We start from the raw sequence: 12510 nt of genomic DNA on the forward strand, positions 1-12510 counted from the left end.
TTCTTTGAGTCTCCTGATGTCCTACAAACAAGTGTTTAACAACGAGGACCTTACAATTTAGCAGTTGATTTAGGGATTGGATTTTGGATTGTGTCATGGACACCATGCAATCACAATCTTCTGATGGGGCTACAGTGAAGAACAGGCAGATGGTTTAGAGATTAACAAGTTCGATACAGTACTTCTTGAAAGTATAACTCAAAAGACTTAGAGCCTTGTTTTGTAACGGTTTAAATTTAAAGAGACAAAACTTAATTTGACATTGTTCTTTTTTAAAAACTGCACATTCTAAATCTTCTAGACAGCTATGCAGTTTGAACAAATCTGTCCAGAATGATTCAGATCTATCACTAAGAATAAGTATCTCCTTAAGTGACTTTGCCACGTTCTGGTTAGTTTTATTAGTCTTAGAAAAAGTGCTGGGGCTTAATGCCTTTTTGAGCTTTTAATCTGGCAATAGTTTTAAACAGAATGAGTTCTAATAAAAGAACTCAGACAATCATTTAAAATCATTTGTTCTTGCAATAAAATTCCTATGTAGACAAGATTTTTAACTACCATTGTTTACTCATAATTAATCTTGGTCTGTAGCACATAATTTTATATTTTCTCTGAGTTCTCTGCTTTTGGATAAGAAATTTTGCATATCTGTTCTTGTTCAACAGAAATAATAGAGAAGACTGTTGGTGCTTATTTAGCTATGGAATAAAACAAAATTAAAACCTCTTGTAGAACCTTTGTTCCAGTTGCAAAATATTCTTATTTCCAGTACATCAAACCTATGGCAATGTGCTTCTCTTATTCAGCTGTTTCAGATCCCAGACTATGTCTGTTCCTGAAAACATAGAAAATACTTCACTACCTTTCAAATTTGTACACAATTATGCAATCCATGCGTAAAAATTGTCATGGCCTCAAGATGCTCAGAATTAACCTGAGAGAGAAGAAGTGTTATATTTTTAAATCTACACACCCCAGATTTCGCCATTGACTGCAATCTAGAAGGTGGAAATATTGGGATTTACACCGGAAAATATAAAGTTTTCCTTGTCCTGGTATTGCCAAACAGCACTCAACAATCACTAGTTTAGGAACCAGGACTTAATTGAGAAAACTAGTGCTCTTCTGATCACTTCTGGAAGCTGTTCATGCTTTTCGCCTTTTCGATATTCTATGGTAATAAAATATTTGTGTTTTGGAAGAGTGAAAAGTATCATTTTTTGTTTGCTTTGAATTTGATAGCTATTTCACTGATTTTCTTGTTGTGTGACATATTGAAAAATGGAGGAAAATTACTACTTCCTTTTGATCTTTACAGATTTGTATACTTTTCCATGTGAAGAGTCCTGTTCTACTTAAGCTGTTTTTATGTGGCAAAATTTGATAGAACTGGTGATCTTTGTTTGACTTCTTGACATCTCTTTTATCCCTAATATATCCTTTTGAATTGCACACATGAGAAATTTTGAAATATTCAAGACGAAAGTTCATTATCTACTTGTACACTAGTCCATTTTTTTAAAAAAGTAATTCTTTGCGTTCTCCTATCTTTATTGATTACAGAGCATGCTTCTCTTTCCTTCATGGAAATCATTAATTTGGAGCTCATCAGTAGGAATGCATAGTAAGGATTATTTGGCATTTGACTGACACAGAATTTCATCAAGCATTTTATTGTTTGATAGCTCTATATTTTGTGATTTTTCTGCACCTCCTTGCAGTTAGCTTTATATACAACCATCCTAAATAATCTTATACCAGAAGCAAAATTATATTGCTACATCTTCTTTTCTAGGTCATTAATATTGAACTACAAAGATTCAGTGCAGATCCATGAGGGAACTCACCAGCAATCACCTCGCTATTTATCCCTAACATTAAATAACTATAAAGCAAAAGGCATATAAGAGGACTGTCTTTCACTTCAACGAGACTAATATCCTTAAAAAGTCTTTGACAAAAGATTGTCTTGAAAAGTTTTTGAAACACCAAATAAACTATTTAAATTAATTTAATTGTATATTGTTATTAAAATTAATATTTATTTAAATGAATTATATTGCCTTTGTCCACAAGATTATCAGCTCTTTCAGAGCGCTTCAGTATATCTGAGAGATGCTATTTCAGCAAAAATAATATTAATCTATATCTCTTAATCATAACAGTTCTCATAATTTCTACCAAATTGGCTGGTAGAGAGATAAGGTTTAAAGGGATAAAGTTCATTGTCAATATAATCCATCATCATACCTGAAGTCTGGTTTGCTTTTTTTTATTCAAATTATATTTGCTGGGCATGGTTCACATTTCCACTGATAACAAAACTGACACAGGTGATAGCTGACCCATAATCATTCATATTTCCGCAATTTTGCAAAGATTTTTATAATGTCTGGCTTGACATCACCTCACCCTATCAGTTTGTTCCTGTTCACTTAGCCTGAAATGTCTTCTACAGTCCTCATACAAACCTTCCATCAGAACAGCTGCAGTATTTGACACAGGTAGCAGTTGAAGACAAATGCTGCTACAAAGACTTCATTTAGTTTTTCTGCTCTGACCTTCTTCACTTTCATGGGTACTTTTATATCTTAATTATCTTCTCTTGACTTCACTTTCCAGATCTTGGAAGGATACTATTTTTAACGCCTCGCAGATGGTTATCATTGTTAGCTTTTCTGTCTTTAGTGAGTTTCAGCTTTATGTTTTTTCTCCTTGTATTTAGTCTATGTTCAACTTGCCTGAGTTCCTGTGTTTGAATATGACTTCTAGTTTTAATTTAAGACTCTTTTTGACTGTGTTTGGGGAATTTAATTTTTACTCTCAGCACAGTATCTTTAATTAGTCTCTAAACTATCTGCAAGCTGCTTTTAGATTCTCCTTTCTCTTTTTAACTAACTGTAACTATAATTTTTTAATACTGCTTTTAAAATTAAGCATCAGTGTTGTAATTTAGGGTTTTTTTCTTTATAAAAGCAACTATGTTGATACAGCCAACTTACACTTTAAAACACAGTACTATTTTAAACAAGACACTTTCATACAAAATTTGAAATTATGACAAGAACTACAACATAAAACCGTTTGAAAGAAGAGTTGCCTTGCAAACAAATTATCTAACATAGCCAGGAAGTACAATTTTCTCCCTGACAGTTTTTAGTGAGTCTGCCTTTGTCCACCTCCCCTGCTTTTTCTTTTTCCCTTGATCCTTTTCAGGAGTTGCCAATGTCAAGCTTTCACTGAATTCTCAGAAGTATTGGATACGCTCAACAGCTTTAAAAAATTAACCAAGTATCAAAGTGAAAATAACACCAAAGTGACTGCAGAGTGATACCTCCTTACCTGAGAATTCTGCTCCAAAGGTGTAGTCTTGTGTATTATAATGACTGAAGTACATGTAGCGATTTTTTCTTGCAATTGCCATACACTACTTCAAAACAATTATTGCCTTGAGGAAAGAAAACTGGACGTTCCAAGTTGTATCCTGTTGGCAGAATTTTTAATGGATGTTCTGATTCTTCAAATATTTAATATCAAGTTCATCGGTCACGTGAGATTTTGCTAGTTGGAAACCACCAGCAGTGGTACAGCAGCTTCTTACCTCACCAACCCTGAAATAGAAACATTGCATAAGGGTTTGTAAGACCAGTCCTCAAATTCCAGATACAGATCTTTCATTATTAGGGACTGCTTACACCTGCAAAAAGAAATCAGGTTCTCAATGCTGAACTGAATTATTGATATAATAGCATCAAGGTGCAGGAAGGTGACAGAAAAATCTTGTGATGGAAACGCCTTGTTTCCACTGTACACAGACTGAAACTGATAAAAAATAATTGAGAAATTAGCATGCTTTACCACAATGCCATTTTTACAGAGACTTTCAGAGAAATAATTTAAAACCTTTTCCATTAAGAGATGATTCATTGTTCAGTTATCATAATAACTGCTCTGCCACTACTGATGCTTCACAAATGCAAGATAAGACAGAACAACAGTTGACTGAAGACCCATATCTACAGAAAATTCAATTTAAATGGATTCTTAACCATTTTGTGGATTTAAGAGAAATGAGAATAGAATCTACGTTATTCTTTCTTATCCACATTTGTTCCTGTAAGCAGTAGAGATAAGAGCAGCAATAATTTATTTCTGTTACCAGACAGATAACGTTAAAGGCAGCAGCTGCCTGGAGAGAAAAAGGTCACTTTCCCCTAATTGTTGTAAGAAGTGACATACATTGCTTACTGAAATTCATATAAAAATATTTTTTACTATATATTTCAAATGGGATGTTGATTTTTTTTAATGTAGAATCATCTATGCAAGATTATAATGAACTTTCTCTCTTTTCTTTTTATTGCTAGAACTGGCCAGTCAAGTAGTGTACCTTCGAGAAAAATCAAAAGGAAAATTATTAGAAACCATTCAATTGAATTTTTCATTAAATAAGTTGTGAACGTACCATTATTTCCACCTAAGTCAATAAACATGATTTCATACTGGTTTATATTTTACAGTCACTCAATAAGCAATGGTTCTGGAACAGAGACTGGTGTTTTTTCTATATTACAGGGCCTCCAGTTAATGTCACATGCAACATATTTATAAACAGCTTTGGATCCATTGCAGAGACAACCATGGTAAGGTATTTTACCTCAAACAATGTTTAATGTCCAAGTTCAATATGTTCAATGAGCTCAAAAGCTAGCTAGGGCCTCTCTTCACCTGAAACTAAATGAAGAATTAGAAATTGGCTGGATGGTTGAACTCAAAGAGTTGTGGTCAACGGCTCAACGAGTGACATTCCTCTGGGATTGGTATTCATTCATAGATTCATAGATTTCTAGGTTGGAAAAGACCTTAGAGATCATCGAGTCCAACCATCCCTAATCCCCATTAAACCATATCCTCAAGTAGATCATCCACCCTATTCTTAAACACATCCAGGGATGGGGACTCAACCACCTCCCTGGGCAGCCTATTCCAGTGGCTGACAACCCTTTCAGAGAAGAAATACTTCCTAACATCCAACCTGAATCTCCCCTGACTAAGCTTATGCCCATTTCCTCTTGTTCTATCACCCGTCACTAATGTAAAGAGCCCTTCCCCTACCTCCCCACCATCTTTTCTCAAGTATTTATAGGCCGTAATCAGGTCTCCCCTCAGCCTCCTCTTTTCCAGGCTAAACAGCCCCAACTCCCTCAGCCGCTCCTCATAAGTCTTATTTTCCAGCCCCTTGACCAGTTTAGTTGCCCTTCTTTGGACTCGCTCCAGGAGCTCAATATCTCTCTTAAAGCGAGGGGACTGGTGTTATTTTAACATCGTTGTTGGTGACATGGACAGTGGGATTGAGTGCACCCTCAGCAAATTTGCTGATGACACTCAGCTGTGTTGTGTGGTCGACACGCTGGAGGGAAGGGATGCCATCCAGAGGAACCTTGACAGGCTGGAGAGGTAGTCCTGTGAGAACCTCATGAAGTTCAACAAGGCCAAGTGCAAGGTCCTGCATGTGGGTCGGGGCAATCCCAAGCACAAGTACAGGCTGGGCAGAGAATGGATTGAGAAGAGCCCAGAGGAAAAGGACTTGAGGGTGTTGGTTGATGAGAAGCTCAACATGAGCCAGCAATGTGTGCTTGCAGCCCAGAAAGCCAACTGTATCCAGGGCTGCATCCAAAGAAGTGTGGCCAGCAGGTCGAGGGAGGTGATTCTGCTCCTCTACTCTGCTCTCATAAGACCCCATCTGGAGTACTGTGTTCAGCTCTGGAGTCCCCAACACAAGAAAGACATGGAGCTGCTGGAGCAGGTCCAGAGGAGGGCCATGAAGATGACCCAAGGGCTGGAGCACCTCTCCTATGCAGACAGGCTGAGAGAGCTGGGGTTGTTCAGCCTGGAGAAGAGAAGCCTCTGGAAAGACCTTCTAGCAGCTTTCCAGTATCTAAAGGTGACCTGCAGGAAAGCTGAAGAGGGACTTTTTACAAGGGCACATAGTGATAGCACAAAGGGTAACGGTTTTAAACTGAAAGAGACTAGATTTCAATTAGATATAAGGAAGAAATTCTTCTATCTGAGAGTGGTGAGGCACTGAAACAGGCTACCCAGAGAAGCTGTGGATGCTTCATCCCTGGAAGTGTTCAAGGTCAGGTTGGATCAGGCTTTGAGCAACCTGGTATAGTGGAAGGTGTCCCTGCCTGTGGCAGAGTGGCTGGAACTAGATTATATTTAAGGTCTCTTCTGACCCAAATCATTCTATGATTCTATGAAGAAAGAAATATGCTACTGAGAACAGAAAGTGAGAACATTTGACTTTGCAATTGATTTTTTCTAACAGAAAATCCATTGTTATACCAGCAAACACACAAGTAAAAGTAAAGGCAGGGGTTGTTTTTTCTTTATTGCTCCGTAAGTTTTATTTGACAGTTGTAATGAGCTCATTATTTTCAGTTAGATAGGTATTGGTTTCTATAGTGTTCAACTTTTCTAACCTCAAAAACGTTAATTCATTAAATTTCTTTGTTAATAATATTTTATAATTTCATTCTACTAGTTCTATGGGGACGTATACTTCATTTTAAAAGTTCTTCTTACATAGAGCTACTGCACAGAGAGAATAACTAAAACAATGTTCTGATATATAAGATTTCATTATGAATTCTAAGAATGGGATAAATATAAATTGATTGCATGCTTTTCGTACACACATTCATAATTTGTCTATTAAAGAAAGACACAACATAGAGTACAAAAAGACTAGAGATTTAAGGAAATAAGGGGAAAGAGAGGTCAAATTCTAAAGATACTAAAACTAGATACTGAACAATTTATTGAGAAAAAGAACTTGAATAATCTTATTTAACACGTGAAATATATAGGCTAATAACTTGAAGCACAGATTTAACTAATAAAATTTGCTGAGAGAGAAGATATAGGTATTGTTTCTCCATACAAGAGCCTCACATATTTTGAAGAAAGGCAAATAAATGCCTTTGAAACCAGTTACATAGCAATTTGGGTACACAAATGGTTAAAATCTAGAGAAATGAAGGAAGAACTGTGGGATTTTGTAAGATTCAAATGTATTAAGTACTCTGAAAATCCAACAATATGTACTTGGAATGACGGAACATAGACTGAAAACTAATTGGTATAGCCAAAAAAAAAAATAATTATAAGATGAAGGAATAATACTAAGCAATCTGATATGTAACAAACAGATCCAGGTAGTATGTTATAGAAAATACCAAATCTGGTCAGAAACACAGAGTTTTTCATTCTATCGATTATATGCATTCAAAACACAATTGACAATTAAGCACAACCTTGTCCTTAGGACAATTGCTGCCTTCATGATGATGATATTCAGTTTATTTATTCATTGATACAGTTCAAAACAGACTTTTGCTTATGCTCAGCAGCTATTGACCTCTCAGAGACACAAATCTTCCATTGCAGAAAAACAAATTCTTTTGTGTAGCTAGGACTTTCAATTGTGTATTTTATTTGCTTTACTTCTCCCCAACACTCAACACCTAAAAAACATGAAAAGTTTTCTAACTTAAAATGTCAATCAAAACCTCTTGTATTATTTCACAAACTGATTTTTTGCATTGATGAACAAAAGTCTATTCACTGCCGTTCAGTATTTTACCAATTGTCACTATTTTACTTCTTTTATTTACCATAGTCCTTGAAATTCAAGTACCTGTGTCTTAATATTTATTCTCAATCTTTACACATAGACAGACTTATTAGATCAATTTTGAGACTCAAAAAGTGCTTTTATATTCTTGATAAATACTTTTTTCCAAACTGTAAACAAGAGCTTAAATAAGCAACAAGTGTAACACAATACCTGGCCACTAAGTGGCACCTTAAAGTCTTGCTGGTATTTAAAACTACTAGCTGAATAACAGGATATGCATATAATCTCTTAGCTTTAAAGAAGTCCGAGTACATCAAGCCTTGTCGGCCACTGTCGTTGTAATTGTTCTTGGCACTGTCAGTCTCTGTCCCCCTGTCCTTCTAGTTCTCTCACTGATGACCAAAATCTTTGAGCTCCCTCTGCTGCCTCGGTTATGTATAACACAGTAAACTGTTACCGGAAAAATAAAGGGTTAAAAAAACCCCAACAATATCGGCTGCAAAATAGCCCGGTGCCAACTTTACATTACCAGACTCAACAGTTCTCGATAAAGAAAAGTTTTTCAGTGAGCAATGGGAACTTACAGTCTGCAGCAGGAATAAGCTTTCAGGCAAGTAGGTTCTCTTAAACTCATCCACACCTGGTCTAACAGGTCAGGAGAGACAATCAAACCAAAAAAAAGGGTAGCTTAATTCGGCTTACAGCTTGTTAACTCTGTGAACTGGTTCTTTATTTCTTTTTTCTTCTTTTTCACACTTCTTTCAACTTCTTTAGAGTATGGGTTACAGTTACTTCATATCTCCTTCCTTTTTCTCAAAAGAAATCAGATGGTTCCCAGTGGGGAAACGGTATTCCACCTCTTGCTAGGAAGCTGTGATTCTAATTGAACCTAGGTCATTTCAATTGATCATATGAGGAACTTAATTTGTCTTGCATGCTCTGAGGAGGCAGAAAAAAAGTAGTTAAAATTTAAAATTTAAAAATTTAAAATTTAAATTTTAATCACAATTTAAAATTCCCTTAAATAAACTTTCATTAGCACCACTTACGATCGTACCTTGCTAATCTTTCTATGCTATTGAGCTGAATAATATCAGATCTGTATATGTCTCGATGATATTCACAAAGTGAGGATTTCACACTCATCCTCTAGCCAAGTAAATCTCATATTGCTTCACATATATAAAGGAAAACCTAGGTGCTTTCATTTTTTACATGTTGCTATAATTCCTTTTTTCACATAAGGATTTAGCAATCTTAAAGAATAGGAGATAAAACAATGTGGAAGCCCAGAATAAAATTACTATTTCACTACATGAAATTACCATAATGTTGCGGTTTAACCTGAGCCAGCAGCTAAGCACCAAAGAGCCACTAGTTTACTCACTCCTGGTGGGATGGGGGAGAGAAGCGAAGAGTAGAAGTGAAAAAAGTCATGATTTGAGATAAAGACAGTTTAATAGAGAAAGCAAAAGCCATGCATGCGAGCAAAGCAAAAGAAGGAATTCATTCACCAGTTCCCATCAGCAGGCGGGTGTTCAGCCATCTCCAGGAAAGCAGGGCTCCATCACATGCAATGGTTACTTGGGAAGACAAACGCCATCACTCACAATGTCCCCCCTTCCTTCTGCTCCCCTCAGCTTTATATGCAGAGCATGGCATCACATGGGAATCGTATTGTAGAGGAAACCAAATCATTTACTTGTTGGTGCACGGGAACTTAAATCACTTTTATCATAACATCCTCAAAAGTTTCTTACAGAGATTTTTTTTCGAAGCTCAAGCTGTGCTCAGCTTGTATTTACACTGTATCTCCTAATGCTAACAGATGTCCTGATTTTTAAGAACAGTGTCATATATATTGTTGGCAATTTTCCACAAAAAAAAAAAAAAAGAAAAAAGAGAAGAGATTATTCAGTCTTACATGGTAAGATCAATGCCAACATTTTCAGCTACAAATGTCCAGAGACATTATACTGAATACACGAAGCAAAGGCTACAGAATAGTTAGGCTATGAGGCAGATAGCAGGCCATACCAAAAAGCCTCTTTTTATTCTAGTATGACCGACCAACTTCCTCAAGGTCTTCAAGGTTTTAAAGGTCAGGAACAAGACTTTGATTTTAATGCAGATTTACCATAATATTTACTAAGTATGTATGCTTATGGTTAGTACAATGCATGTGCTAAAATTGTGTTGAAAGGGACACTCACTAAGAAATCTAATGGCAAATGACAATAGTGCAAACAATTAACACATAAAAAAGCATATGTCTGTTATTTGTTCCTGCTACATTTTTACTGATGAGTATTTCTTGACTCAGTCTGAAAAGAACTATGTTTTCAAAAGCACAATTATTATCTCAGATGAGTGAACATGCAATAAAGGCCACTTTACAGTTTAAAAATTAAAAAAAAAAACAATTTTACAATTAACTCTCTTCTATCAAGTCACAGAGACATCAACAGATTTTTCTTGTATGAGTTTGGAAGGTGGATTGTTTAACATCCTTTATTTTATCATAAACTTTCCTCTGCCTGGACCATGGAGTCAGCAGCAAACAGAGCTTTTTCAAACTCTAGTGGGTCTGCAGCTGTCCAGTTTGTTACACGACCAGATTAATCCATGCAAATCTCCCTGCTGAACTTGCATTTTAAGCAGACAGCTTCATAGCATCCTCCTCAGACACATCAATTTTCCATATTGTATGGAAATTCTATAGCATACAGCCAAAGCGTGCTTGAAAAAGCACATGACGATGCACGCAGCATATGATTTAGCAAACAATATCTTTTTTTTTTCCAAATTAAAAAAAAACACAAACAACCTAAACCCTATATCAGTTTGTTTTATAAGCAGCAAAGGAAAATATTGTTTTGTGCAGTTCTGCTCTGAAACCTTTAGTCTAGAATAACTTTTTAGAAGGGAATTTTGGAATTCAGGTATTGTGTGGTGGAAGATATCAGGTAAAATGCTTGCTGGTATTACAACAGAGCAACAGCATGATGAAGCAGAGAGGGACAAGGAAATGTTAGGCAAATGTAACACAGCCAACTCCTGTCTGTCTCGTCAAGTTACAAGATATGGCATGGTACCAGTTGCTGGCAACAGCTAATTCAGGGTGCATATTGCATATCGCTCATGGGTGTGGAGAAGAGGGGTTTTCAGGTGCCTATTGAGATCAATTGGAGCTGTGCATAAAAACATGAGGGTCAAGTATCTGATTTCCTGATAAACTGTAATGGTGCAGCAGATGGATAGGTTGGGTGACGCTACGCATAGAAGAGGCTGGTACAGAGGATACTGCATATAGTGGTTGATTATCAGGTACCAATAGCTGAGTTTCAAAATCTGGGGAAATCTGGTTCCCTAGTAACACTGAAAATCATCCTTACACAAGTCAGTAATGAGAACAAATAATATCACTGTGTTTATCTCCTGGCCTCTCAGAAGCTTATGAAGATGATTGTACTATTCTATGCCTTTTCTTAACCTTCTCTTTCTGTGTTATGAGAATATTCCTATATTCTTTTGTGACATCTATACTGGAGGTTTTCCTCAGGAATTAACTTCAGCATTTTGGCCTCCTTTTATGACTCTGAAAAAGTAAAGGAAATTTAATTTTTTCTTTTTTGATTCCTTCAATGATTTATAAATGATTCAGGAAAAAATAATAGTGTCTGGATTGGATCTTCCAGAATTAAATTCCAGGAATTTGGGCAGCAGATGGTTTTGTACTGAAGAAAATAGTTTTGATTGTTCTGTTTGGTTTAGTTTGGATTAGCAAAAATGGCTGATTGAATTGATCTTTTAAAATCTCCAGAAGCTTCGCCTTTGCTGGAGTTGATGACCTTTGCAGAAGCTGGTGGCAGGCTTCTTTCCCTGGCCCCTCAAACCTGTGGTTTTTAAACTGTTTTCAGAAACAACTCTCCACTGAGTTATTAAGGAATAATAGTGTTCATTCCTTGGTTAAAAGAGTGTGATTATGTTATTTGAAAAAGATGCTCAGTTACAGGGAAGGTTTCCACATATTTCATATGTTTGAAAGCCAGTATATTCAACATGGATACTAAAAAAAAAAAATAAATTATAAACTATGAATAGACACATCAACAAGAAATGAAGACATAATCTTGTCTTATTAAACATTAGGTTAATCTTTCATGTTTGTCACTGTAAAACAGCAACAAATGAACTCAAGACCTAGCCTCCGGTTCATTTTTGATAGCATCCTGAGGCCAAAGCTCTAGAGATATAGTGCAATCTTACCTAGTAACAGAGTTCAGTTACTGGAAAAACAGCAAGGTCTTGTTTTCGGGTCTCAAAACCTGCCATTTCTAGATATCCTTTCAAGGATTTATGAAGAATTAAAACTTCCTTTATGAAAGGAAATTATTTAATGCAGTCAACATCTCTAGATTGCCTGTGAAGATACAATCTAGAATAAGTGATGCTGTAATGATGAAAAGCTGCTTGAAAAAGTTTCAGATATTTTTGATAGCTTTACATGAAAGTAGTCATAGAGGATCTGACTAAGTTGTTAGTATGCATTTGCAGTATTAATGGAACTTTAAAAATGATTGAAGAACTGAAAAGGACTATATTCTGTGCATGAACAAGTCAAAGTTCTGAAAATATAATAGCAAGTATTTACAGTAAAGCAAAAGTTTAAACTGAGTTTTCACTGACAGCAATCATGTAATGGGCACAAACAGAATAAAGGTTTGGTCCTTTCGCCAAACCAGATGCCTTTAAAGCAAAATCTAGGAACATAATATACCAGAAGGTTTCCACAATGAAATACTAACATTCCCATTTCAGTTGTTCTGTTGTAAACTGGACAAATTTTTGTGGTTGTGACCCAGAAT

General features: G+C 35.9%; 1 protein-coding gene across 1 annotated transcript in view; it reads left to right on the forward strand.

Annotated features, from left to right (window-relative positions):
• Positions 1 to 12510, forward strand: part of GLRA3 (glycine receptor alpha 3) — a 90266-nt gene that overhangs the window by 22430 nt on the left and 55326 nt on the right. Inside the window, 1 exon segment of the mRNA XM_086611886.1 lies at positions 4576 to 4643. Coding sequence (XP_086468012.1) covers positions 4576 to 4643 — 68 coding nt within the window.

Source organism: Tauraco erythrolophus, chromosome 5 (genome assembly GCF_009769465.1).
Source record: "Tauraco erythrolophus isolate bTauEry1 chromosome 5, bTauEry1.pri, whole genome shotgun sequence".
Taxonomy (NCBI): domain Eukaryota; kingdom Metazoa; phylum Chordata; class Aves; order Musophagiformes; family Musophagidae; genus Tauraco; species Tauraco erythrolophus.